Genomic DNA, 25,381 nt, shown 5'->3' on the forward strand with positions numbered 1-25,381 from the left:
CATATTGGTCAAGATGGTTTTCATTTTGGTAGTTTTACGCATGCGTTGCTGCAGTAGCCGACGATAGCTAACGACAAGATTATATTTACGTTTTAGTTTACTTCGTCTTATAGCAGTAATATTTGACAAATATTAGTTTGTAATTTAGTTTTAATATTTACTTTTTCGTTCAAGAATTCAAATCTTTATATTTTATGCAAAATGGCAACTGAACTCAGGTAAATCTATTTCTTTTAGAATTTGTTGTTTGGGACATGAACCTTAAGACAGCCAAGGCCCTTTTCTCACGTGTCATGGTTTAGACCATGCTTGTTCAAACCTTAGCTTTTCAAATTTATTTTAATGTTGTTTTTTGGATTTAATTAAAGTTATATTTTGACTAGTTTATTTATTATTAAATCAGTTACTGAAATTAATAAGGCCCTATAGTTAATTATCTCATATTGCGTTCTTAACTTCTTGAATATCCAAACTGACAGATCTCTCATCTTATCATGACATTTACCCCTTATAGAATGAACATTAAAGTAGAATTATTTATTTTTTAGGGCAGTAGATCCGCAGTCGTATTATCAGTACTTTTTGGTAAGCATTTCAGTCTTAGACATTCTTCATAATGCCTTTAAAATTTAATTTTATATTAGGACAAAGATATAAGGCCAGATAATCGTGAGTTATTAAAAGTTCGGTCAACCACAATCAATATCAGTAGGTTTATTCTTACAAAATTAATGGCTTTGGTTAAAAATTAAGACCAGTTAATTATGTTAAGATTGTATTCAAACTGCTGATGGCTCCGCTCTTGTTAAATTTGGAAATACAACTGTCATTTGCGGTGTGAAAGCTGTGAGTTAAAAGTACTAAAATAGGAAATAAAAATTGAGCTATATGTGAATTAAACCTATTTAGGAATTATCAAACCCAGCACCGGATAAAGCTCATTTAGGAATAATTGGTAGATATTTATAATTATTATCATAAATTGAATCGGAATTTTAAAACTAATGGCTAGTTTTCAATTAAGTCCCAAATGTAGATTTATCGCAGTTATGTTCATCTAGATTTCGTCCTGGTCCCCCTAGTGAACAAGCTCAGGTTTTAACACAAATTATATCGGATACCATTTCCAAGTAATTCTCCATTTTCAAATATCCAATTTATTTTGAAATTTTTATTAATATAAAATCAAAATCTTGAAGTTCAAAGTGCATTAAAGCTGAAGACTTATGCGTAAAGTCAGGCAAGGTAGTTCTTTTTAACTCTAGTTTCCTGAAACAATGTAGGGTTCTTTATTAAATTATTACATTCGATATTTAGCTGGTGTGGTGTCTTTTCATTGACATAATTTGTCTAAGCTATGATGGCAATATAATGGATGCCGCTTTGTTAGCCTTATTAGGAGCATTACATACCAGTAAGGAATTTAATATCAGTTAATATCCTCTAATACTCCAACCCAAATGTATCTACAGCTAAATTGCCAAAAGTTAATGTAAATGCTGAAACAAATGATGCTATTTCGGTGGAAGATAATTTGACGGAATCTTTAAAGATATATAGTGAACCTTTCTCTTGTACCTTTGCTATGGTCGAGAATGGGTAATTCAGTTACCTCTCTTACGAGGAGACTACCCGAGGTGATAATCACCGATTTTGTTGAAACTAGGTGGGTATGTAGACCTTATGTTAACATGAAATTTCACCAAGGAAAAAGTTTCAATGGAAATTAGTTTTGCCATGGCAACCGAAAATGTTTTTGAAAACGCAGTACGTATATTATAACATGGGAATCTGAGCACTTCTAAAGGTCCTCCCTGTAAAAAATAATAATAATAATTCTAATTAAAATTATTAATTTTGATCAAATTCAAATAACTAAATTCCATTTTATTAATTTTAATAAAATTCATTTATTATCTTCGATTTGGCGATTAGTTGGCAAATACAACTTTTTTATCTTTATATTTCGCTTTTTTCCATTTTTACCGATTCTGATCAATTTTAACATACTTTGATCAAATTGACCAAAATTCATCAAAAAATCATAAAATTAATTTCATTTGTCAATTTTGATAATTTTTTTGTTTTGAAATTTTTCATAGGGGGGGACCTTTAGAAGTGCTTAAATTCCCATGTTATTCGCAATGGGAAAATATACATACTGTGTTGTCAAAAACATTTTCGGTTGCCATGGCAAAACTAATGCACATTGCAACTTTTCCCTTGGTGAAATTTCATGTTACCATAAGGTCTACATACCCAGCTAGTTTCAACAAAATTGGTTATAATCACCTCGGGTAGTCTCCTCGTTAGTTTTAACGCAAAATGATACTCTAATTTTAACTTAGTAAAATTATCATTGATCCTACTGATGAGGAAGAGCAAATAGCACAAGGTACTTTTACAATCATAGTAAACCAGGATGAACTGTGTGGTATTCATAAATATGGTAGGGATCATATTTGGCCTTGTTTGGAATTTGTCATGATGGAAATATGTGGCAATTTTAGGCGGGGCTAGCATAGCTGAAGAGCAAATGACTCAATGTATAGAAAAATCTAAGCAGAGAAACAGAGAACTTAAAGAACTGTTGCATCAAAGTTTGCAATCTCTTCAATGATGGGTAAATAAAAAAGTTTTCATTCTTGTTAAACAATTTTTTATTTCTGGTTACATGTGGTTTACAAAAATATATTCTCCTCAGTAAGGTTTTATTAACAAACATTGACTAGGAAAGCTAAACTGTAACTTTCAACAAAAAAAAAATAACTAAGAAAGTTCTGAAATTAACTTTCAACAAAAAAAGACTAGAAAAAGCCTACTGTAAAATGAGATATAAACAGAAACGGACTAGAATCCCTTTTTACAGAGGTTTAAATTAGAAAACTTGGCACGTAATCGAACTTAAAAAATAACTGATTGTTGTTCAGTGTTTGGATTAGTGTACTGTCCAAATGTAGTAGTACATCCCACTGAACCATTACCAGTATTGTTGTAAATTGGGTTGTAAAAAAAATAAATTGGATAACTGGTGTAAGCTAGTAATAAAAATTATATTAGAATGTTATTTTTCCATATCCATATTAAAACTTACGCGAAAACTCCCCATTTGTCATGACTGAACCTTCTCCCATAGTGGCTGCTCCAGCAAAACTATTTTGCAACATGCACCCGTTGTAGGTGTACATTTGATTTGGTATAGTTACTTGCTGCTGCTAAAATGCCCAAAAATAGTAAACTAAGTATTTTAACCGAAAGAATTTGAAATATACCTCTGGTAAGGGTGAATATGACTGGATTTGAAAAGAGGTTTCAGCGTTTTCATTGGAATTTTCATATTGCACATTGGGTTGGGGTGGGCAAGTGGGTAGAGTGTAAAATGGGTAAGTGTAGTTGCAGACTGGGAACAATGTTGAGTTTGAAGCTTCGAAACCGGGAGTTAATGGGTTTGTGGCAGTTGAATAGTTTGTTTCATAGTTAGTCTCCCCATTTGAGTAGGTTGGGATAATGTAGTTTTCAATTGGAATCATTGGAGGAGATAACGCCACGTTTTGCGTTGCTGGATTTGTAACTTCGTCTACGTTTCTTGCAGTAACTTTTGTTGTTTTTACGGGTGGCCTTTTTTGCGATCTGTGCTTGGTTTTGATGTTAACTTCCTAAAATTTATCAGCTCATTATAACTATTTTAAACAAAATATCATAATTTTATTAGTACCATTGTTTTTGTAGACTTGGCTAGAAAAGTTGATTTAGTCTCATGGGGTTTTGACATCTTAGAAACAGTCATACTAGTATTCTTCATTTCACTCGCAGAAATTTGAGCTTTTTTCGCTTCTTTTCCTAAAATAAAATTGAATAAAATTCCGAAATATGACAAATCGTCAATTTGTAATGCTATACCTATCGGTAAAGCCGCAGTTGCTTGGGAAACGCTCCAAGACTGAAGAACAGTTTGACTATAATTAACGTCCTCAGGACCTTCTGAATCTAAATTCTTAGGCCCTTGATCATTAGTCACTGGAGAAGTTAGAACTTGGGAGTGTGTTAATTTTAGCAGAGAAGAACTTTGGAAAAACGGAATGACCATCTGAAAATCTTGATAGCTTCCCTTTTTCGATCTCCTTTTGGGGGCTTTCATTTTGTCTATTTAAATTTTATCAAATTACATTTCATCATCTCTGAGATGAAAATATCTGAAAATATTTTACCATAAACTTGGGGGAAGTTTTTTAAATATTCCCATACATTTGAACCTTTGTTGTTTGTGAATCCTTGCATTGCAATTGCTAAATGGAAATGTTAGAAATGCAATTTTTCACAGTTTTAAAGTCAAACCAAATATTTATACCTTTGTAAATAGGTATGGGCAATGGGGTCAGACTTGTAAAAGGCACACGTTTTCTGCAAAATGAAAATTTTGGGTATTGGAAAATTGCTTATAAAAAATTCTAATGCGCATTTTCTGTACTTTTCTCCCAGTTCCTCAATAAACACCAAAACTGAGCCCTCATTTGGAGACATTTCTTGTATATGCACGTGAAATGTTTCTTTGGAATTCTCCAATTGGAGCTGAAAGTAAGTGGTGCATACTTAAGATGTCTTATTTCGTAAGACTGATTGGAATTTAATTACCAGACACTTAACTCCTGGACCAATGTCTGGAACCACCATTTGATCATTACGCAATTGTTCTATTGGTTTAAATTAAATTTAGTGCTAAAAATTCTATGATTAAAATTAAGGTGATTAACCTTTTTTCACTTCGTTCCACAAATCTAATTCAACATTTCGATAAATTTGCCAATCCAAAGCTTTTGCCACTTTATAAGGAAAAGGTGGATCACCCTTAGCCAAAGATTTTCGAATTTCATTTGACTTTGCATCCTGAAATATAAAAAGTTAACTTTTTGTTTTGATTTGAAAGTGTTTAAATTCAATATTTTACTTCATTTTCCGGTATCTCAATTATCGAAATGCTTGAACTAAAAAAAACAGCGAAACTTTATAAAAAAATTTACATAATTTTTAAATATTTATTATAATAGTATGACCTGCTAGGTTTCGCTCCTCTTGAATTGTAAATATTTCTCTTCTGTTTTGCGTAATCCTTATCATATAACATTTTTTCCACCGCAAAATCAACATCATGTCCCAGTTCAAAAACATTTTTGTATAACAAGTCATACACGAGAGCTAAAAAAAAATTAATTTTACACAATCTCAATTTTAAGTTATGTAAAAGAAAGTTTTAAATTTTATGTAAATATTTTAAAACTTGTAAATAAATTTTTAATCTTTTAAGATTATATAATTAAAATTAATTACATTGGCAGATTGAGGAGTTGATTAGTTTAGACTTTGGGTATATTACATCATAATGGTTGGTCAGAGCGTAGAATAAGCATATCTATTTAAAAAAAGTAAATTAATCATTTATTCTAATTTACATATTAAATATTCTACCTTTTCTGGGGTATTAGCCAAATTGGTCATTAAAGTAGGTGGTTTGTCCTTCTCTTCATAAACTTCAAAGTTAACTCTAGAAGACTCAATTTAATTAAATTTCTATATTTTCCTGTATTAGTTAAACCAGTTTGGACCCTTACTTGTACATGAGGGACATGGCATATATCTCAATTTGACCCCCATACCCCTAATAAATGTAGATAAGAATTATTAAAATTTAACAAAGCCCTGATAGAAATTTGATTATAAATGTAACCTTAGGGTTTGTTAAATTTTGTAAATACTCTTCATAATCTCCATTAATACACTGTAAATATTTAATTGTAATGTGATTTATTTTTGTAAAAGGTGTGTATGTAAGCCAACAAATTGTCAACCTGTCTTACAGATTGGAACAAGTGTTTCTTGTGTCTCATAAAAGAAGCGCATTCTTCTCTAATTAATTGGTGTTTGGCTTGAGTACCATAAACCTAAAGGGTTCAAAGAAAAATTAATTTTCTTAAAATGATTGTCTTTAATTTTCATTATGGGCGCGGAAATATTGTGAAAAAATAAATATCTTACGTGTTCTGAAACAATTCGGAACAAACATGTCGCATCTTTTGGAATTTGTTTCCTCCATAATCCTAGTTGATCGAAATACTCGTCGAAATTCTCCATTTTTATTTAAAAACTTGATTAACCTTAAAATTATTTGAAGTAATGATTAGTTTTACGGACCCGTAATAGCGGCGAAGTGAGGAAAAAAGCAAGCTCCCACGATTAATAGACCAAAAAACACGCGTATTAGGGGGAGGGGGTTCACTCTGTGCACTTGTCTCGTCTAGTCAGATAGACATGCTGAATTGTCTAAGAGTTGTGATTGGTGCAACAAGTGAGTTTCAGGGGGGAGGGAAGGGTTTATGTAATTTTTTTGGTCTACTGAAGGATTTCAGAGACCCAGAAATGTCTACTTTTGATAATCACTATTTCGAATACAATTTTTTGTTACTAGTCCTATGAATCATGATGATTTTATTATAATTAACAGTCATATATTTGTACCTTTTCGGAAACTTGCGCGTAATAAATAAATATGCGCCTCAAATTTGTGGGTAAAGGTCATAAATTTAGGTGTTTGTCTTTTTCGGATCAACCCATTTCCCAAAAGAGGGGGATAGGCGGCTATTTTTCTTTTTGACCGTATACCCTTCTCTTTATGCCTACTGTACTGCAAATGTTGTCGTTTTCAAGCAACCAATCCACGTCTCTCAGAAACTAGGATTGCAACATTTCGACTATGACGCTGAAGCAGTGGCGTAGCTAGAAATTCACGCGTCCAGGAAGGATCCGAATCGGCCATTATTATATGCCAAAGAGGGTTTCGAAAAGGGCGTTTTGAACGAGGGGGTAGTCACTCGTAAAATCTTTGTACACCTGATTACTCATTTTTGAAAATCATCCGTTGATTTCTTACAATTTCTCGCTGATTTTCTTAAGATTTTTCTCGCGATTGCCTACGATTTCTACACCTGATTACTATACTGACTACCCCCTCGGTTTTGAATCAGCATTTGATTGTAAATTTAGCACAGTCAAAGCTACAAGACTTAATTAGGGCCAAGGGGCGGTTGAACACCAAATCGCAACATATTCAAGCCACTAACCACCCAGAGTGAAGTCCCTATGTCTTAAAGGGAAAATTTCGGACGCCTATTAAAGGGTCCAATGTCAGCTGCGTATAACGCGTATGTTAAAAGGTAGGTAAAAATGTAGACCTACCCTACTAAATTTGAATTTATATGGAGACGAATTTCGTGTTTCATGTTTTCGGTTTAAAATAGTCTGCGTTTCAGACGACTTTTAACAAAATGATTGGTCTTTCATATAAATTCAAATTTTGCTGGGTGCAGAGGCGTACCGACCCTGTTTCAGTTGATACATTTTGAGCATGGCGCCAAGTTGTCTTTAATGTAGGGGGCGCCAAGTTGCCTTTAATGTAGGGGGGCGCCAAAAACACTCCTATCTTTAAAATATCAAAGCTACTTATAATTTTTTTTGTATATAAGGGGCGCCATTTTGAAAATCTTGAACCGGGCGCCATATACAAACACAACACCCTTGGTGTGCCCATGGACCTTATATAAACGGTCCGTGTTGTGTCTGTAATCCCAAGAACATAAATTAAAAGAAGTTGTAACTTTGTAAATCACTTTTCAAACGGCCAAAACCAGAGTTGGTTAATATGTTTTTGTTATAAATAGAAAGACCAATTTTTTAAAAACTTGCCATGATATTTTAGTAAAATTGTTAAAAGAAGACTAGTATCTGCTGTAACCTACTCCTTTCTTCGCTGATCCTGAAACTCGATTTAGCTTGACCGAACTTGTTTAATACATGAAAATAAACATTTGAATATTTACAAAATAGTTAATTCTTTCTTATAATATGGTAATATGGTTAATTTTTTATTATGTTTTACTACACAGAGATATGTTTCAACACTGATTTTGAATAAGTAGGAAAAGCAAATGAAATCGCAGCAGGGCGGAAAGTAGTAGCTTCGCCATTTTGATTAGATGTCGCGTATCAAAATAACATTTTCGCGCGAAATTTGAACACCATTTTACCAACCATGTGATTTAAGAAATTCCTGGTCAATTTTTGTTTTACTTGTATTTCAACTACAAATTCAACAGAAATATTATTTTTTTAGAGTTGGTTTGCGATCTGAAATATAGAGCCTATTAAATGACCAAAACTTAAATTTTATTTCGAAGTTCTTCACTTGTCCGTTAGGGGAGCTTGGCGCTTACTATCTAACAAATTTAGCGTCTGCTTCACTTTAGTCTAAAAAGTAATTTTTCTTTCGGTTTAGTAGAGGTGGGGCTGCAGAGTGTGCGAATTATTATTTCTGTTAGTTTATTCTTAGTCAATTTCGGTTTAATTATTGTATTAATTTACTGATAAAAGTAGTGAGTAATGATGGATATAAGTTTGGTTTAGAATTTGAAGGAGTGAATGTTCCATGATTATATAGCGCCTAATATTGGTTTGAATGAATGGACTTCTGGGACTACCCAATATATAAATATGTGCAAAATGTTTGAAGTTTATGGCAAAGGAAAATTTACGGGGCCAGGTTGAGTAACGTTTATTTGCCCAGGCGCTACTTAAAGTTTTGATTATTTACTTATTAATTGGTTCAGTTATGTGTATTGGTTAAAACGTCCATACATATTCGGTCTTTCGGTTTTCAAACGTGCGGTTCAAGACTAAAGGGGGGTTTTGTAAAGGGGTGCACCAAAATACTGGGCCATTGCCCGCCGAGAACGCTGTCTTCAACTCCAGCCCGGACCCAGCAAAGAGAGGTTTGCCTCACTTCGCGTTGACATCATGCATGGAGCGTGGAGGTCATAGAAATTCGAGATTCATTTCCATCTTTGTTTACCAATGGTTAAAAGGAAACGAATAGCGCAACAAAACAATCAAGATGAAAGGAATGAAGACGGGTAATGATAATTTATTTTTATTTTGGGTACGGTTAGAATTTATGTAATTGTATGGCATTCTTTGCAACAATTTACACCGCCATTTTAGCACATTTTAAACAGTATCGTTATACCCAACTTACTTATTTTATTCATATATTTAAAACAAGAAGTGGAACGGTTTTTATGGAATGTAAAATGGGTAGTTAAATGAAGAGTTTAGTGGTAACTATTTAAGTAAAATACTCGGTCACAATGTAAATAGTTCAATGTTTACAACCGATTAAGTATCCGCCATCTTTAAATATTTTTGCGCTACACCCCTTAGTTTAACCTAAAATGTTTAAATGTAATGTTAGACACGTTTAAGTGTTAAGCCCCAAGGTAAAAGAAATGATATTCCTTAACGGCCTTTGTCACGTTTGCAACCTAGAGAAATTTAATTTTCTGCAGGGCTACGCGGTCTTCGGAAGTGGCGGTTCGTGAAGATGCCAAAGCAACGGACAATCGTAACGTCGGTGGCGGACCTTCGAACGTCGCTGATCCGGGGAACACGAGTGTCATGTGCGGTACCCGTAGCCGGTCTCAACTCAGTGCCGGCCGAAATCCTCAACAGAACCCGCCAACCACGACGGACGCTCCCGCCACCGCTACGCCGACCGTCGGGGACGTAAAAGCCGCCGCCGTTCCTCGTAGTAGCGCCCGGGTGCCGTGCAAGAAACGTCTCCGTAAGGAATCGGCGAGTTCCACACCGGCCACGTCCAAAAATAGCGCACAACCGTCTCGGAAGAATAGTCTTCAGCCTGCTGTTAAGATTAAGAAGAATGGTAAGGCAAAGGCTTAGTTAATTTAATTATCGTTTAATTTTTCAATTAATATGTTATTTAACTTTATTACTGGGAATATTAATAGGAAATATTCCCATCTTTAACTGTTATAAATAAAGTTGATAGTATCGGAGATACCAAACCTTTGAATATTAATTTTAATTATATAGCTTATTTAATAAACATTCAGAGTGCCCTATAGTTTATTTAATTTGAAAATTCAAATCATTGCCTTTACTTCAGGGAAAAAAGTTGCCACCAGACCTGATCAACTCAGAACTCGCAGAAGCTGGGAACTTTGGAGTGTCGAAGATAAAAATGCATTTTTTGAGGCTTTGTGCGAGGTGTGTTTTTCAGTCTTTGACAAGCGAATGAAACTGGTTGGCTAATGATTATTTTCCACAAAGTATGGGAAAGATTTCGAGAATATTCAACTGTATATCGCTCAGAAGAGCAAAAAGAAAGGGCTTCCACCTAACATGATTAAAAACAAGGATCAAGTTCGGTTTTTCTACTATCGTACCTGGCACAAAATTGCCAAGTTCTTAGATGTTGGAGAGGGTAAAACATTTTTAATTAAATTTTCGTTCTGGAAAGTTAATTTTATTTCCATTTTAGATATAAAGAAACCAACTCTAGAATTATATGGTCTTGTTAATTACGCTGAGTTGCGGAAAAAGAAAGGAGGTTGCGGATTATTAAATGTGAAAAATCAACAGAAACTCAATGAACTTGTTACTAGAGGGTAAGAATGATTTATTAAATCACGTCAACAAACTAAGAGATACCTTTTTTTTTAACTCTAGAGAGACTACATTCAAGTACAAAGGAAAGAAATTGAAAGTGCGTACGCCTGTGTGTAGAGCGTTAAAAAAGTTGAACAAGATTGAAGGTAATTGGTTTATTTTTCTCCATTTTCGAGTTTTATAAGAAGACATTGTTTTTCGTGAATTTTAGATACCAAAGAACCCGAAATACCAAGGCTTCCAAAGGAGATTGAAGTTGAATTTAGACCAAAGACCAACGCAGCCTGGATGCGTGTTCAAAACATGGCGCATAATCCCAGAGTCAAGACAAAAATTGGACTTCACAAGAGATTATCAACTTTATTAGCTTATATGGAAAAAAGGTGGAAACCTTATAGGTTACGACAAGTATCCTTTTTATTAAATGTGAAATGACGCAAAATCCTTTGTTGGAATTCTTTAATACACGACGCTTCAGAAAGAGAAGATCTTTGAAACCATGCCTGAATTAGCTCCTTCATCAATCCCAACTGAGAAAATGCCCAACATCAGGGTTTTCTTGTTAAAGGATGTCACTCTTTGTATGCTGTCAGTAACGTCCATAGATACGGCTTGTAGCGAAGATGTGTGTTTAGACAACTATATCAAAGGCTTAGCGATGAGTGAACAGTTAAAAGAAAGCGCTAAAGATGCTGGTAAACCAAAGAAACCAGTTCGAACTAGAATTTTGCCCTTGAATGCCATGCAGAACAAAATAAGTTCCCAAACTCCGGAGGAAATTTGCGCAGAGTTAAACTCTGATGCTAAGAAACTTGAAAAGAAACCTGGTGACCCGGAAGAAACTGACGCAAAAGGTGTGGAGGAGCTGGAAGAAACGGGAATTGTGCGAGAAGACAGTTGCGCTTCAAATGACCCAGAGATTGAAGCCGAAAGATCTCTATCTTTGCTCAAAAATATGATTCAGTCTATCACTCCCGCTGATGGGGATGTATCCGCATTAGAGAGTAAACCTAATGTAGGTTTATTGCGTAATATAAGTGTTACTTGAGAATTCACCTCGAAAGAAACTTTTATAATTTTAGGAGGCCGAACCAATTAAGAATATAGAGCAAGATGAATCACCGTGTGTTTCAAGCGCACCTGAGAAAACGTCTGAGAATACTTGTCCCGCTGCCCTTGATCTCTTTCTTGCCAACCAAAGTGAAAATAAAAACTTAACTTTTGGACAGTTTTTAAGTCTAACTGAATCTGAGGATAACAAAGAAATTGAATCGGTAAATGACCCAGAGAAGAAACTTGACGCTGAAGATGATAATAAACGGGCTGAAGACCAGGAGAAGATAAATAAGAAGAAAGAAGAACTGATGAATAAAATAAGAAAAGGCTGGACCCGTGAAGAGTGCCGGATGCTCACTATCGGGGAACTTTATCTTATGGTGACTCATTATAAACTCCTCTGTCTGAATTTTGACGTTTTTCAACATAATTAAATTTTCCAGCTAAATCATCCTGAGAAAATTGTACTGGAATACGATTTTGAAGTTCTGGGTGACCCGCAAGTTAAAGTGATGCCTGATTCAGAGCTTGAAGCTGTCAGAATTCCAAAAAATTTACGCGTTCATCATTTGGCAGAGATTCTTAATAGCCTTGTTTCAGTCGCATCTCATTATTTCACTGATTTTAAAACTAAACCTGTTAGTTTAAATACATAGTCATACTGCTTATTTAAGGGATGTTTTTCTTAAACCACACTATCTGTTTTGTAGACTCCCATCTCTCCTACCACACGTGTTCAGTCCAAATCAACTGCGACTCCTACTCAGTCTAAAAGTACAGGAGGTACTCGGGCCAATGCAAGAAATCAGGGAGCTGGCAAGGCGGCTAATAATGCAAAAGCTAATAAATGTGTTAATACTGAAGTCAATGCTACCTTAATCGCTGCGGAAAGACCATCTGACCCGGTTGCCCAGCCTGTCATCGCATCTGTACCTACCTTAAATAGAATTGCCGTTTGTGAAACTGTCAGTGTAGACAAGCATCAATTTGCCATGCCCGTCAGAACAGCTCCGAGACCTTTCAAAATTTCTACATCAAATCCTCGAAATGATAGTGTGATGCAACAGTTAGATGTAAGTTGAAGTGAATTAAAATTCATTGAAAGTTACTATGTTAAAATTTTCTTTTGTCATTTACAGAAATTAGTGGATTTGCAACGGCGTAATAATCGTTCTAGGAACAGGCGTAGTTTGGTAGTGCCTAGGCCGTTGTTACCTTCAACGGCTGATAATTCGGGGATGACAGTTGTTCATCTGCTGCCTTCAGGTGGTTCTCTTTCTCCACTAACTGTCACAAATGTCGGTGGTGTTAAGAAGATAATTTTACCAAAACAGCAAACTGTCTTATCTAAATGTAAATTTTTCAGTGATGACAAAATTTTGTACAAATTAGTAATAATGAAGGTTTATCACAATTTAGCCGCAATTGGGCTAACTCCGGTGCAGATTTTAAACCCAGTTGCACCTACTCCCAGAGGGTTGATGTTTCCTACAGCCAGTTTGACACCTCGAGTTTTAGTCGGCGCAAGTACGAATCGCACTGTTATATCCAACCCCGCCTCTCATGCAGTTGTGACAACTGTTCAGTCTGTGATTACGCCTTCAACTTTAGCAGTTAGCAATTCCGCGGACAATGTTAGGATATCTGAAAATGCATTGCTCTCTCTTCAAACGCCCTTAGATGGGACGCGAAACCCGAAAATCAGTATCAGCGTATGTATTGCTTTTTTATTTCAAAATTTTTGTTATTGATCATTCAATTTATTTTTTTCGTGTAGCCCATATCTTTAAATGTGATAACAAATGATGGTCAGATGCAGCAAACAATTGGGAACTTGTGTATTACCACTAGAAGTGGCAATTCCCCACCACAAATTTCTATTCCAGAGGCACCAAGCATTACGAGTTCTCTTCAAATTCCTTCTCAGTCTTCATCTCAAAGCACGAGCTTTACCCCTAACATATGTTCCTTATTGGATTTAAGTGAAGGTAAATTATATACCATGATGTAGGCTTAATCGCTCTCACTCCCCTAGTAATGGTCAATATTTAAATATCTATTTCAGGCTTAAATCAAATCCCTCATCCGGAACCAGATCATCTATTAGATTTTAATTCAAATTCCACTATTTCAAGTAGGTATTCCACTTTAATCACTTAAGTTTTAAATTAACTCTAATCCTCTTTCGCAGGTACTTTTGGCCTTTCTACTAAAAGCGGTTCTTCCAATACCCACTTATCACCACTCATTAAACAAGCTCGCACAAGTGATAACGATCCTTTAGTTTCCAACAGAGTTCAAGAAACTCCGCCTCTCTCTCCTAATGGAAGTGGGTTTAAAGTAAATTCTCCTGGTCCCGAAACTAACTGGCTTAATGGGGAGGTAAGTTAAAATTTAACAATATAGAGGGTGATTATGCTAATTTATCTCTTATTTAATTTTCAGAGTTCTGATTTCTCCTTGAGTAGTCTTTTAAACACGTTCGAGTCCCCAGTAAAAAATATTCAGTGTGGTCCTTCGGATGGGTCAACTTTAGATGCCATGTCTAGACTTGGGCCAGATGTAATTATAATATTTAGTTGGATTTTAAGTAGGCATGTGCGAGTACTCAATTTCGTTCAAGTAGTCAATCAAAAAGCCTTAGTTGAAAAAACAACTTTCAAGTACTCAAATCTATTATTCTTACCAGAGACATTAAAAATGCAGGAAAAGCTACTAAAATATTCCGTTTGGTCCTGCCTTAAGATCTCTTATTGGGCGAGGTAAAAGTCTTAGTGGTTTCTGATTGGTCACTGATTTTAAATGTATAAAATGAAACCAAAACCATAAATTACATAATGTAGGGTGCCCTAGCTGTTTATTTTCAGTTGTTTGGCGGTTCATCAGTCTATTATTTTCTAGTTGTTAATCCCTTGTATGGCTAGTTATTAATTTAGACTTCACAAATATGGCTTCAAATAAATGTACAAGCTCGGGCAGTAAATATTCTTAATTTTTGAAAAATGTTTTACTTAATAAACCCAATTATTCAGAGCCTTTTAAGCTAAATCTATCATATAGTACTCAAAACCCCCCTTTATAGAGCTAAGCATAATTATTAGAGTACTTGAAACCCTCTTTTTAAGCTAAGCCTAATTATTTGAGTACTCTAAAACAAAGTTTTTAAGCCGAGCCTAAAAGGTTGATAAAATTTCAAAGCTCGACTTGATAATCTAAAAGTGAAATTTTTCTCGAAGCTCTGCTAGAAAACCGTAAATCAAGTCTTGCACATGCCTAATTTTTAGGGTATAAATTTCATGATTTTTTTAATTGTAGGTTGATAACAATCTCCAGTGCCTAATTAATGAGAGCAGTGTCGATTACGTAGCCAAGTTTGCTGACTTGGCAGCTCAAATTGCCTCCACTGCCACTGAGAACAAGTGCACTTGAAACATTTGAGTGGTCCATTCGGTTCCCAAAATAACAAAGCTTAAGGTATTATAATTAAGTATTTATGCCCCTACTTTGATTTGTAAATAGACATGTAAATTTTTTATATTTAATGGCAATAATAGTTTTTTATACGCAATAGTAACAATTGTGCATGCCTTAACATTAAAAATAGTATAAAGTTACTGGGGGTATTCGTTAAAATCATTTTATCAAGTTTCTCTGCAAATTTTTATATTGTTTTTGGAGTATAATTAGAAAAATTTAAATATGTAGCAATTTAATTTTGAACAAGCATAAATGACACCTAAATATACAATATTTTAGAAAATAAAATAGTTTACAGTAAATAATATTTTCTCTAAACCAAATGAGGCCAATTAATGTACAAATCAAATTATTTCGTTTCAATACTATAAAAATAAAGATTGGTTAATTAAATTAAAATGTAACCTTTATCTACACAATTTGATCAAAACAGTCCAAAACTAAATCATTTCAAGTTTAATTATCTTCAGTTTTTTTAGTATGTTGGCGACACTCGTTGATTATATGCTTGATACCGACCATCCATTGGCTAACCTTTTTTTAAAGACAGGTATACAAATTAGACTCTTGTAATTTTCAACATTTTGAGAAGTTTTTTAATAGGTCATTGACCTCAGTTTACCTCACTAACGTAGTCAACCATTAAACTTAAGTGTAATTTGTGGGCTTCTTCCCAATCTTCTTTTTCCATCGCTGCCAGGGTTAAATTATAATTAAATTTTAAAGAATTATATTAAACTGCATTGCTACCTTTGGCAAGAATATAGACATTTTTTTTAACAGCTGAACACAGTTTGTCACCAGTCCACCATGTACTTAGTATAGATAGCCTTTTTGATACATCATCACGAACTCGTGGCTACATAAATGATGTTTTTATATCGGTTTCATTGATTGGTGTAGACTATAAAAGATATTTACTGCCATATGGGAAGAACATGATTTCATGTAATTATTCAATATTTCCATGCTCTTATTATGCATGATCTCATCATCAAGGATTTCTTTAGTGTCTTCCATTTTCTCATCTGTTTTAGATGTAAGGCAAGTTCCCTGCCCTGAAGGAGGAAATAAAATTGCAGGGCATGTTGAAGGCACATCTGTATTTAATTTGGGTGGTAAAATAACCACACCACCTTCTCCAACCGGTAGAGCATTTTCAGTCAAACCACTGACAGGCACTAAACTACCTAGAATTAAAAATTTTGAACTAACATTTGGGTTATTATAGATTAGTTTGGGTTATACCTAAATTACCTATGGGTGCTGGTGGTAAAGGGTAGCGTATTCTACCGGATAACAGTCCCCTTCGAGGAACAGATGCTTGAGTGCTTTCATATGAAAAAACTGGTGGATCATTCCATGCTCTCTCATGATTTCCTATAAATTAAGATTACTTTCTATTTATAAAGTCTATTCACATGGTAGATGGCACTTATGAAAAGTTCATAAAAGATCCAAGGCTTAGTTAGTTTTGTATTTTTTTAATGCTATAAATTAGTATTAGGTTTCAATCTGAACCGCAAGTAAAATTTATTAGTGAAATCAGCTATTTAACTACTTTATTATCATATCATAACTTGGAAAAAGCATTTAACACTTAAATTACGAAGGAAAGGAGCGCCATAGCTCACCAGGTCCGAGAGCAGCCATTTTAGTTCAAAGTGGATCACGTGAAGGTATAAGCCAATTAGCTCTTACGAGAGCTTCGAAATAATTCAAGAGGCAGCCTTGACGCATCTCTCCGGTAATTTAACCCAAATTAATATATAATTTATAGATTTTATTAATGTTTGTTAAAAAATCGTTTGCTCGTACATTGATAAAATACAATATGCAAGATTTTTAAGGCCTTATGTCATTAAGTAATTGTGAAACAACGGTTTCTTTGATAAGATTCTTGGCAAAGGCTTGAGGTGCCGACTGTAAAGTTTTTTGCATTTGCTGCAATGAAAGTGAAAGTACTGTCATTAACTCATGTGATCCTTAGTGCTAGCCTTCTTATAATTTTATTATGGGGTAAATCGGTTGATGGCCTCAAGTTTAAACGGTTGAGCGCAAGTTCCTCTTTATCAAGCAAAAGTGCTTCTAAAGAAAAGTTAGTTGAAACTCTCACACAAACTCCACCGATAGAGGATACATGTTCCAAAAATTCCTGCCCCGGTGGTATTCCATCTAAAACACCCGGTACTAAAAGTTCTTTACATTCGAGTGATACTAAAGCCATTAAGTCTGATGAGAAGAAGGAAGATGAAAGTGATAAACACTCAAGATTTGGTAATATGTTTTCATTCATTTCAACAGAATAAGTACAATTAAAAAAGTTATGGCTGACTTTCTATATTATATACATTTTGAAGGGGTTGGTCTACTGGTCATGGCATTGTATATATAATATCAAAGGGGAATGATCTTGCCCCTATCTTAACCTATCTAATTTCTATTGCACTGTATATACCCGCACATGTAAAAAAGTACACCAGTGTTGAGCTTAATTTGGTTAAAATTAAAAACCTTGGATGGTACTAAAAGCCCCACCTGTCAAGACTTGTTAAAAGTTTGTAACCCACTATTTTTTCCATCTATTTTACATAATTATGAAGCTAGTTTTTATTAGCGAACAGAAGTTATGAAAATGAAACCACAATTTACTTTGCAGTCATGTTTGTAGTCTTTACAATTTTGTGTAGGCATGCAGCTTAAAATTTCCTCTATAGCCTAATGTAGTTCTTTAGTGTTGGCAGTTTATGATGATACTTGTACTATTACTAAGCATTTGATTTATTGATAGTATTTTTAATTGTCACATTTCTGTATTTTAAACTACTTTGCCATTTTTTTTCTTTAATAATTTTTAATGAAACTGAGTAAAAGCAATTAGATATGCCTTTCCTCTGATACATTTTACGCTTCATTAGCAATAATCTTACACGTATAAACCATACAGTGATAATCCAAATTTAAGACTCGCTAATTATTTATTTTATCAGATAAATTGGCAATAAATATACTAATGCTGGGGACAAACTACATTTTGCATCACAAGGAAAGATATATGTCAGTTATTTGTGTTAAGGTTGGGGTTTCTGGAATCATTCCAAAAAAATTGTATGCTGCAGAAAACCTATCTTTACAATATTTCTTCATAAAAGCATTTTTTATCCGAAAATCATAATATAATCTTTACTTTTTAGCTTTCCCGTTTTATGAACTCAAACATTTTATATAGGTCTAGACAAAGGTCTGGATTTAAATTGCAAATCAAAATTTTGTGCCAGTGGCTTATAAGCTTTTAGACGTTGACTTATTTGTAACAATATTGTCATACTGTGTTAGATATACTTAACATGTAGGTTGAATATTTTTTTTCGGGGTCTACTAAAAACATCTTGGCCAATTTGTACTTGATTAAATTTAATTTCACCGTCCCACACACCCAGTAATATTATAGTAAATACATAGCTTATCTAACTCAAATCTTTTCAGTTATGACACATGAGGATGAGCATAGCTTTGAAGCAATCAGTTTTCTACATAGACAATTGGATGATGATGCGAATGGAAATATTGATGTGTCTGAAAGTGATGAGGTAGAAATTTTTCTTTCTAGAGTGTTGAGAGTGTCACTTACTGTGCTTTAGAGTTTAGACATTGAAATTTCTTACATGTACACCTACCTATATCATATTACGCAACCCCATTATTTGTTTTGTTAACCTAATATATTCTTATAATATGTCATTATTCTCAATATTTTTTCTAAATTTTATAGATTTGGGATATTAATATTAAAAATTCAATGCTTAAAATCATTCCCAAATAATATAAAATGGTGTTCAAATCTTATGTGGTTGTTAATATTCAGTTTAATAGACATAGAAAAAGGATATGACTGTGAATTTATTGCAATGGTACTGTAAAAATTAAGGTACTTCCAATAATATGTTTTTGAAATCCATATGAAAACGCACACATTTAGTGTGGCCTACTTACTAAAGTGTATACATACTTGTACATTTCTCAGTATTACGAAATATATTTTATTTTCTGAAACTAAATCAGGTTATAGCTTGACTCTGGTCCACTTTACAGTATAGTACATGTATTTGGAATATCTGTATTTTTCAACAACTCTTTAGAAATAATTATTTTGTTAAGCAATAATCTAGTGTTAGTAATTCATAGGGAAAATGTTGTTATACTTAGATAAGATTTAAGGAAGCATATATAGATAAGCAACTTAGGTATGTCACTATAGGAATTTGACGGCTAGAAAATTTCACATGTGTTGATGTAGATACGCGTGTTAATTAATTGTTAGGGCTTAGTTTATTTATATTCCAAGCGATATACATCTAATCTATAAATATTATGTTGATATAGTTTCTGAGAGATGAACTGCAATATGAAAATGGTTATGAACGTCAAAAAACTTTCCATGGCAATGACAAACATATTAGTGTGGATGAATTATGGAGAGCGTGGAAAATGTCTGAAGGTGCGCTAAAAAGTCTAAAAATAAAATTGGTTTTATGAACTAGAAATTATAATACATTAGTTTTAATTTTCACATCTTAATTAGTTCATAATTGGACAACGGAGCAAACAATTCAGTGGTTGGTGCAAAATGTGGAGCTACCTCAATATGCTCAAGTCTTCCAAGATCATCACGTAAATGGTTCGACACTTCCGAGGTGAGCGTCTTTCAATTTGATCTTATCAGGGTAATTTCTGTCATCCCAACGGCAGTAAGGGAACTCTTCAGCTTCTTTGTGTTTATTTTCACACTAATCCTCTTAAATATATTTTTAAAAAGGTTTTTTCTTCAAATTCCTTCTTTTTTTTTCCCACTTAAGGATGGCCGTTCCAAATATGCAGTATCTTACCCAGGTCTTGGGTATTAAAGATCACCGACATAAACAAAAATTAGCTCTTAAAGCGATGGATGTGGTTCTTTTTGGACCACCTAAACGTAAGTCAGTTTTAGTATTTCAATCACTTCCCCAATTTATATTTTATAAACAAAGCAACAGCTTTTACTCCCAACTTAGAGGTGTAGGTGTTCCCCATTCAAATCACAAGCCATTATTTTAAGCCTACTCTATTTTTAAACTATATTCGCAATTCAATATATCAAAATTCTACAGATCACAATTATGTAAAGGATAGTATACTGGTTTTGCTGTTGGTCATTGCCATTGGCGGCGTTTGGTTTGCGTATATCCAGCACAAACATTCTCAAAATCACATGAAAAAGATGATGAAGGACATGGAAAGTTTGCAGCATGCGGAAGAAGCTCTCGAAGTTCTGGCCAGAGAACTGGATAAGGCTAGGGAAGAGAACATGCAACGTAAAATTCAAGAACATTCCCTCATGCGTTCCGGAAGGGAATCTAGCCGTATACGTGAAGCAGCTACAAATGGAGATTTAAATGCTCTTCAAAGTGGAATGTCAACCCCTGAGGAAGAAATATCCAAAAGATTGGAATTGGAAGATGAACTGAGAAGAACGAAAGAGCAGCTCACTAGAATGGAACAAGACTTTGAATCTCGATCAACGTGGTCTGCTCCAGCCGCACTCCAACACTGGTTGCAGCTTACTCACGAACTTGAGCAGAAGCATTACAATTTGAAAAAATCTAACGCAGAACAACAGTTACTCTCAGCCAAAGAAGGGGTGAGAATCTGAATTAATAAAAACGCTTCATTCCATGTTGGTTACGTATGAAATATATCCTGTAGTGTGAAAAGATTAGAAAAAGGAGGTCAAGCTTTCTTGGAACATTCAGAATAGCTCATGGTGGAGTCATAGATGATGTAGATAATCGTATTTTACAAGCTAGGTATGAAAATTTGTGTTGCTACTGATATTCAGTAAACTTAATAATTAATTTTCTTTAGGGCGGCCCTGTCTGAAGTTACGAAAGATCTTCAAGAAAGGCTTCATAGGTGGAGGCAGATTGAACTACTATGTGGTTTTCCCATAGTGATGAACCCAGGTCTGCATCAATTGGAGGCCATCCTCAGGGGTACACCAATAGCCAATGGGAGCACATCAACACTGGGACATTATTCAGGTTAGGGGTGGGGGCTGCTACGCAATGTAGCGGAAAGCTTTTTGTATTTATGGTATATTCTTTGGTGGTTTTGTTCTCTATCACTTTTTTGGAACATACAACACACTTCTAATTTAAAAACATACATGTATGTAGGACACAATAGAAATTTAGGCTATTTTAGACATTTTAAGTTAATATATTAATGTTTTCTGTTTTTGCGTATTTTTGTTAAGAGTAGATGATAGATTCATTTAGCACTTAGTGAATAGTACCTTAACCCCCTTTCCTTCCGTCTTCATCTTCTCTTCTGAAATTGTAAACCTTGAGGAACTCTGGCCAAACCATTTCATTGCTTGAAATATAACTAAATTTGTTTGGATCTTTTTATAGATTCAAAATTGAAACGTTTTATTGCAGCGAGGAGCAACATGTCCCGCAGTTGTAGCGAAGGTACTTTGCTGGAAGATGAAACCGTGACAGGCGCCCCTCCAAATCAACCTTTAATTGGGGGCACTTCAGCAGGTTAAGCATCAGTATTTTTAGCGTTTTCTCATTCTCATAATCCAGATTTTTTTATGCTACATGCATGTGCACACAGCTATTTAATTTCAATAAATAGCCCATATTGAAAACATTTACGGTTTCAATAAGTAGCAGGCTTTTGTAGTGTGTAGTGCTTTTGTCTTTGTACAGTTTTAACTTTACTAATTGGTAATGGGTTTTTTCTCTTAACTTTGCTGTAATACCTCACAAAACCCAACCATTTTCTGTCTCTTCTTTTCCAAAATTCTTTTTAACACTTTAAAAAATGAAATGACTCTGACTGTGGACCTATTTGGAATGTGGCTCTGTTGACACCGTGGGGCTGGTACTTTTTGCCTGGTTGTTTCTTTAACCTATGTGACACTGTCCAGTGCAGCAGTTGGTACACCGCTCGGCAGCCCTCTTCTTGGCGTCCGTTCCACCCGCTTGCCTGAAGTGCGGCGTTCAGTGTCAATCAAATCCCGCGTATCTCTCTTCTCGGAGCGCTAGAGGAAGCATTACCTCCATTGGCTCTAATGCTTCTTCTAGTCTCCTACAATCTCAACTCAATCCTGTACTTACTGGTGTAGAATTGACTTATAGTAATGGTGAGGAACTTTTTATGTCCTCTTCATGTGTTTATTTTGGTTTCTTTACTCTCATATTTCCTGGTTAAATTTAGGCATACCTATGATGGTATTTTTAGAAAATTAATCTAACTACTACCAATATAACACCTTAATAATAATTCTTTCAATAATTCTTTAGTATCTAAATAGTAAATATATTAGTTGGTAATTTTTATTCGTTAAATTTCATTTTTGCTTATGAAACGAAAACGCTTTGGTGTTAAAATTAGCTAATACATTTTTACATTTGCTTGTATGTTAGGCTCAGTTATAACAATGCCTGGCTACGTAAATGCTCATTTACCAGCACCAGGAGTTGTTTCAGAGCTACGACGCGAGCATGCTCAATTCGCTGGGGGCCGGCTCGGGTCAACCAACTCACTGAGTTCTGAGAGCAAGAGTCAGCCACCAGCTGCCTCTGGTTCTCAACTTCATCAGCTTGATGAAGAAGAGGCCACGGATGATGAGGTGGATAATGAAGAGCTGGATGATAATAGCGAAGAGGTCAAAGGAGCCACCCTTACTGTTACTACTACTTCCCCTACCAATGGTGGACGCGCTTCTTCCGCTCCGCCCGAAGATAGGGCCACTTTTATAGTGGGTGAAGATAGGTAATTTGATCACACTCTTCTCCAATACTTTTTCACAGAGGCAGTACGTGGCTGGTCCCGGGTGCTATGCGCAAAATATTACTTACGCCACTCTAATTGATTATCTTTTATAAACGTAGTAACTCTATATTAATCCAGTAATAGTTTGTTGCATGTTGAAATTTGTTCCTTAGTAGTGGTGCCTGTTATGTAAATGATTTCTTATTAATTTTTTTATTATTTTACGTAGTCCGAAAGCTGTCCCACCAACAGCAACGATTGGCAGAGGCCGAATGTTAAAATGTTATAGCCAAGATCAGCCTCAGTATAACCCAGCAGCTCCTCATCATTCCCCTTTTTATCAGCAGAGTTCTTCCTCCTCATCTTCTTCAGCAACTAACGCGACTGTTTCTAAGCCTTTGTTTTGGCCGGAAAGTTCCCATATATCATCCAGTCAGTTAACGCACGCAGATTCAACAGATTCCTGGGATGGTCCATCCAAAGTCACGGGCCAAATTTCTCCCAGTGGCTCTGTTTCTTCTAGTGGGGGAGGAAGTGTCACTGGCCGACGCAAGAAAGGAAATATTATATCCGCTTTACGTCATGGGTTATCTTCAAACCCTCCTCCTACATTAGAAGAAGAAAATTCTACGGACTCAGCTTCAGTAGAAGATAGTGATAGTCGTAAAGAGAAAAAGAAAACTTCTTTATTATCTAAATTAAAGAAGAAAAAATCTCCATGATGAAAGATTTTTTTAATTTTTGTTGTGGATATAAAGTGAAGAAAAGTTATATTTTTGGTGCTTTGTAAGAAAGTTTTTCAGAGTGAGAGATACTATAAAGTACAATCCGTTGGATGTAGTCCGAAATACTTCGCAGAAGTTCCAAGTGAAGCAGGCCGAGTTTTTGTGCGAAAAAATTTATAAGAAATGTGATTCTTCAAAAGGAAGTAAGATCAATTTCCTTCGATATATTTTTCCGACAGGTTTTTTGCATATACCAGGGTCCTTTTTTATATTTTACATGTATTAAATTTATTAAGGGTATTCTCAAAGAAAACTACTAAAGCTCGGGTGTCCCCCGAATCTTTGTAGTTTTAACTTAAATTTGTTTCCCTCCCAAGCCTATTTCTTTTGCGTATCCGTTGTCTCCTTTTAGACTTGATTTTTATTTTATAATAACATTATACAATGGTTAATGGCATTAATGCCAGAAGTGGATAGTGAATTTCCATTAAGTATTTTAAACTAGTTTATAGCTTTAAATTTTTTTAGATATGTTAAGTTAATGACCCTTTATTATATTGAATATATACTTATGTATTCAAGTTACTTTCCCAACAAATACAAAAACTGTTGATTTCAAGGGATTATTAACTAACTAAAGGCAATAATATAAAAGTATAGATAGAAACTTTCCAGCCCAAATATAAGCACAAATAGATCTATCTATTTTGATTGATATCATGAAACCCTTGATTTCATAGGTTTTTAATTAATTGGGATCAGTGAGAAATACCAATGGTACTATGATGCGTGCTAAACCTTTTACTCAAACCAATATTTGTGATTAAATTTTTGAAATTCACCAGTGCCTCCATTATAAAAATGTTTATAATGAAGGCAATGAATTCTGTTCTCTGTTGAATGGTCAGACTGAAATGCGTTTATGTGCCCGTCTATAAACCTAATTTTGTATTTTCCTATATTTATCTTCCACAAATGCATTTTAACTGTGCTTGAAAAATTTGCAAAAACCCAGTCTTCTACTGAGTATCGCATTTTCTGAAATAGAACCTTCTACAGGGTATTATAATTCATTCATTTCAATAACGATTAATTGTAAATTTTCAAATTATTTAAAAATCAACAATGTACTTTGTTTTGATTTTTAGTTTTAAAGAATTCATTGTAACGCACTCCTTCAATGCAATTAAGTTAAACACTGTAAATTTTTATCTAATAGATCTCTATTTTATGATAGCCTTTAAATATTTGTTGACATTATAATTTCAAATAGAATGTGCTTAACAGCAAAATAACTGTTTCCAAATAGAAAGAGCATTTTAGACAGTTGTATAATAGATATATATTGGTTTATCAATTATTATAAAACATCCCACCAAATTTTCCCTGAAATATATCAAATTATTTATCATTTGAACAATGTGTAAATCCCTGTATATAAAAAGGTTTTTGTATTTGTTGGTTGGGAAAGTTTTAAAGTGAAAATAAAACTTAGCGATCAAGTTGAATTGCCAACTTCCCCCAGACTTGTATAAATTAAAACTTAAGGATTGTTATTGCTGTTTTTGAAAAAGCTTAAAAAGCTGCATTTACTTGTAAATATGTTAATTTACAATCCAAATATACCTTTTAAATAATGTAGGTTGAAAAAAAAAAGATGTTGAGGTAATTTAAAAAAAATGTTAATGCAGAAAATGTATGCAAAATGTTGTTTTGAAGATTCATAAAAATGACACGTTGGTTCTCAGTACTGTTTCTTTGTTTTTAATATTTATATCAATAAGCCAAGATAA

At 34.3% G+C, this 25,381-nt stretch overlaps 5 protein-coding genes across 12 annotated transcripts; 3 read left to right on the plus strand and 2 right to left on the minus strand.

Moving 5' to 3' along the window:
• The first annotated feature begins 53 nt into the window (after positions 1-53).
• On the plus strand, positions 54-4,679 carry LOC149945509 (exosome complex component RRP43-like). 3 transcript variants are annotated; one of them, XM_090175299.1, is made up of 14 exons: positions 54-89; positions 175-218; positions 549-585; positions 645-708; positions 773-846; positions 910-955; positions 1,025-1,130; positions 1,200-1,245; positions 1,318-1,414; positions 1,473-1,599; positions 2,349-2,449; positions 2,511-2,623; positions 4,480-4,575; positions 4,636-4,679. In XM_090175299.1, exons 2-12 carry the CDS (start codon positions 202-204, stop codon positions 2,618-2,620), a joined length of 825 nt encoding a protein of 274 aa, XP_090031425.1. In that variant the 5' UTR covers positions 54-89; positions 175-201; the 3' UTR covers positions 2,621-2,623; positions 4,480-4,575; positions 4,636-4,679. The 3 variants fall into 3 exon arrangements, with proteins under 3 accessions (XP_090031425.1, XP_090031427.1, XP_090031424.1); XM_090175301.1 differs by having other exon boundaries at positions 82-115; XM_090175298.1 differs by lacking the exon at positions 54-89 and having other exon boundaries at positions 96-218.
• LOC149945510 (UDP-N-acetylglucosamine transferase subunit ALG13-like) lies at positions 2,692-6,277 on the minus strand. Of its 2 annotated transcripts, none has more exons than XM_090175297.1 (18): positions 6,031-6,277; positions 5,853-5,936; positions 5,723-5,773; positions 5,607-5,653; positions 5,464-5,539; positions 5,326-5,407; positions 5,052-5,193; positions 4,946-4,982; positions 4,752-4,884; positions 4,633-4,691; positions 4,469-4,569; positions 4,349-4,401; positions 4,209-4,286; positions 3,901-4,143; positions 3,716-3,840; positions 3,273-3,656; positions 3,095-3,212; positions 2,692-3,038 (listed from the first exon to the last, which is right to left on the minus strand). In XM_090175297.1, the coding sequence occupies exons 1-18, from the start codon at positions 6,124-6,126 to the stop codon at positions 2,905-2,907; spliced, it is 2,043 nt and encodes a 680-aa protein (XP_090031423.1). In that variant the 5' UTR covers positions 6,127-6,277; the 3' UTR covers positions 2,692-2,904. The 2 variants fall into 2 exon arrangements, with proteins under 2 accessions (XP_090031423.1, XP_090031422.1); XM_090175296.1 differs by having other exon boundaries at positions 3,095-3,215.
• Positions 6,278-8,387: 2,110 nt separating this feature from the next.
• On the plus strand, positions 8,388-15,298 carry crm (cramped chromatin regulator). 2 transcript variants are annotated; one of them, XM_090175519.1, is made up of 18 exons: positions 8,388-8,957; positions 9,390-9,763; positions 10,007-10,107; positions 10,171-10,324; positions 10,382-10,508; positions 10,570-10,655; positions 10,721-10,917; positions 10,988-11,524; positions 11,592-11,945; positions 12,009-12,203; positions 12,276-12,638; positions 12,705-12,918; positions 12,985-13,277; positions 13,343-13,553; positions 13,631-13,699; positions 13,757-13,947; positions 14,011-14,127; positions 14,881-15,298. In XM_090175519.1, exons 1-18 carry the CDS (start codon positions 8,899-8,901, stop codon positions 14,992-14,994), a joined length of 3,756 nt encoding a protein of 1,251 aa, XP_090031645.1. In that variant the 5' UTR covers positions 8,388-8,898; the 3' UTR covers positions 14,995-15,298. The 2 variants fall into 2 exon arrangements, with proteins under 2 accessions (XP_090031645.1, XP_090031644.1); XM_090175518.1 differs by having other exon boundaries at positions 10,171-10,508.
• LOC149945512 (steroid receptor RNA activator 1-like) lies at positions 15,258-16,806 on the minus strand. Of its 2 annotated transcripts, none has more exons than XM_090175525.1 (6): positions 16,677-16,806; positions 16,300-16,422; positions 15,964-16,232; positions 15,793-15,901; positions 15,665-15,735; positions 15,258-15,576 (listed from the first exon to the last, which is right to left on the minus strand). In XM_090175525.1, the coding sequence occupies exons 1-6, from the start codon at positions 16,693-16,695 to the stop codon at positions 15,499-15,501; spliced, it is 669 nt and encodes a 222-aa protein (XP_090031651.1). In that variant the 5' UTR covers positions 16,696-16,806; the 3' UTR covers positions 15,258-15,498. The 2 variants fall into 2 exon arrangements, with proteins under 2 accessions (XP_090031651.1, XP_090031650.1); XM_090175524.1 differs by having other exon boundaries at positions 16,291-16,422.
• On the plus strand, positions 16,539-25,078 carry Stim (stromal interaction molecule). 3 transcript variants are annotated; one of them, XM_090175522.1, is made up of 11 exons: positions 16,539-17,319; positions 18,529-18,632; positions 19,426-19,540; positions 19,625-19,736; positions 19,899-20,014; positions 20,190-20,719; positions 20,785-20,885; positions 20,944-21,041; positions 21,519-21,623; positions 22,515-22,863; positions 23,093-25,078. In XM_090175522.1, exons 1-11 carry the CDS (start codon positions 16,992-16,994, stop codon positions 23,583-23,585), a joined length of 2,451 nt encoding a protein of 816 aa, XP_090031648.1. In that variant the 5' UTR covers positions 16,539-16,991; the 3' UTR covers positions 23,586-25,078. The 3 variants fall into 3 exon arrangements, with proteins under 3 accessions (XP_090031648.1, XP_090031646.1, XP_090031647.1); XM_090175520.1 differs by having other exon boundaries at positions 16,540-17,319; positions 20,944-21,119; positions 21,492-21,623; XM_090175521.1 differs by having other exon boundaries at positions 16,540-17,319; positions 20,944-21,119.
• The last annotated feature ends 303 nt before the right edge of the window (positions 25,079-25,381 follow it).

The sequence above is a fragment of the Leiobunum rupestre genome, chromosome 5, assembly GCF_980474605.1.
Source record: "Leiobunum rupestre chromosome 5, qqLeiRupe1.1.hap1, whole genome shotgun sequence".
NCBI lineage: Eukaryota > Metazoa > Arthropoda > Arachnida > Opiliones > Sclerosomatidae > Leiobunum > Leiobunum rupestre.

Coding starts and splice junctions, on each gene's coding strand:
- LOC149945510 (XM_090175296.1), bottom strand. CDS start 6,126: ATGGAGAATTTCGACGAGTATTTCGATCAACTAGGATTATGGAGGAAA. Junction 5,540..5,606: donor GCCATGTCCCTCATGTACAA/GTAAGGGTCCAA, acceptor TGAGTCTTCTAG/AGTTAACTTTGAAGTTTATG. Junction 3,841..3,900: donor AACTGCGGCTTTACCGATAG/GTATAGCATTAC, acceptor ATTTTATTTTAG/GAAAAGAAGCGAAAAAAGCT.
- crm (XM_090175518.1), top strand. CDS start 8,899: ATGGTTAAAAGGAAACGAATAGCGCAACAAAACAATCAAGATGAAAGG. Junction 8,958..9,389: donor GATGAAAGGAATGAAGACGG/GTAATGATAATT, acceptor AATTTTCTGCAG/GGCTACGCGGTCTTCGGAAG. Junction 10,656..10,720: donor AAAGTTGAACAAGATTGAAG/GTAATTGGTTTA, acceptor CGTGAATTTTAG/ATACCAAAGAACCCGAAATA.
- Stim (XM_090175520.1), top strand. CDS start 16,992: ATGAAAGTGAAAGTACTGTCATTAACTCATGTGATCCTTAGTGCTAGC. Junction 19,737..19,898: donor AATGGTTCGACACTTCCGAG/GTGAGCGTCTTT, acceptor TTCCCACTTAAG/GATGGCCGTTCCAAATATGC. Junction 20,886..20,943: donor AATCGTATTTTACAAGCTAG/GTATGAAAATTT, acceptor AATTTTCTTTAG/GGCGGCCCTGTCTGAAGTTA.
- LOC149945512 (XM_090175524.1), bottom strand. Junction 15,902..15,963: donor CATGTTCTTCCCATATGGCA/GTAAATATCTTT, acceptor TCATTTATGTAG/CCACGAGTTCGTGATGATGT. Junction 15,577..15,664: donor TGGTTGACTACGTTAGTGAG/GTAAACTGAGGT, acceptor CTTTAAAAAAAG/GTTAGCCAATGGATGGTCGG.
- LOC149945509 (XM_090175299.1), top strand. Junction 847..909: donor TCATTTGCGGTGTGAAAGCT/GTGAGTTAAAAG, acceptor AAACCTATTTAG/GAATTATCAAACCCAGCACC. Junction 1,415..1,472: donor ATTAGGAGCATTACATACCA/GTAAGGAATTTA, acceptor ATGTATCTACAG/CTAAATTGCCAAAAGTTAAT.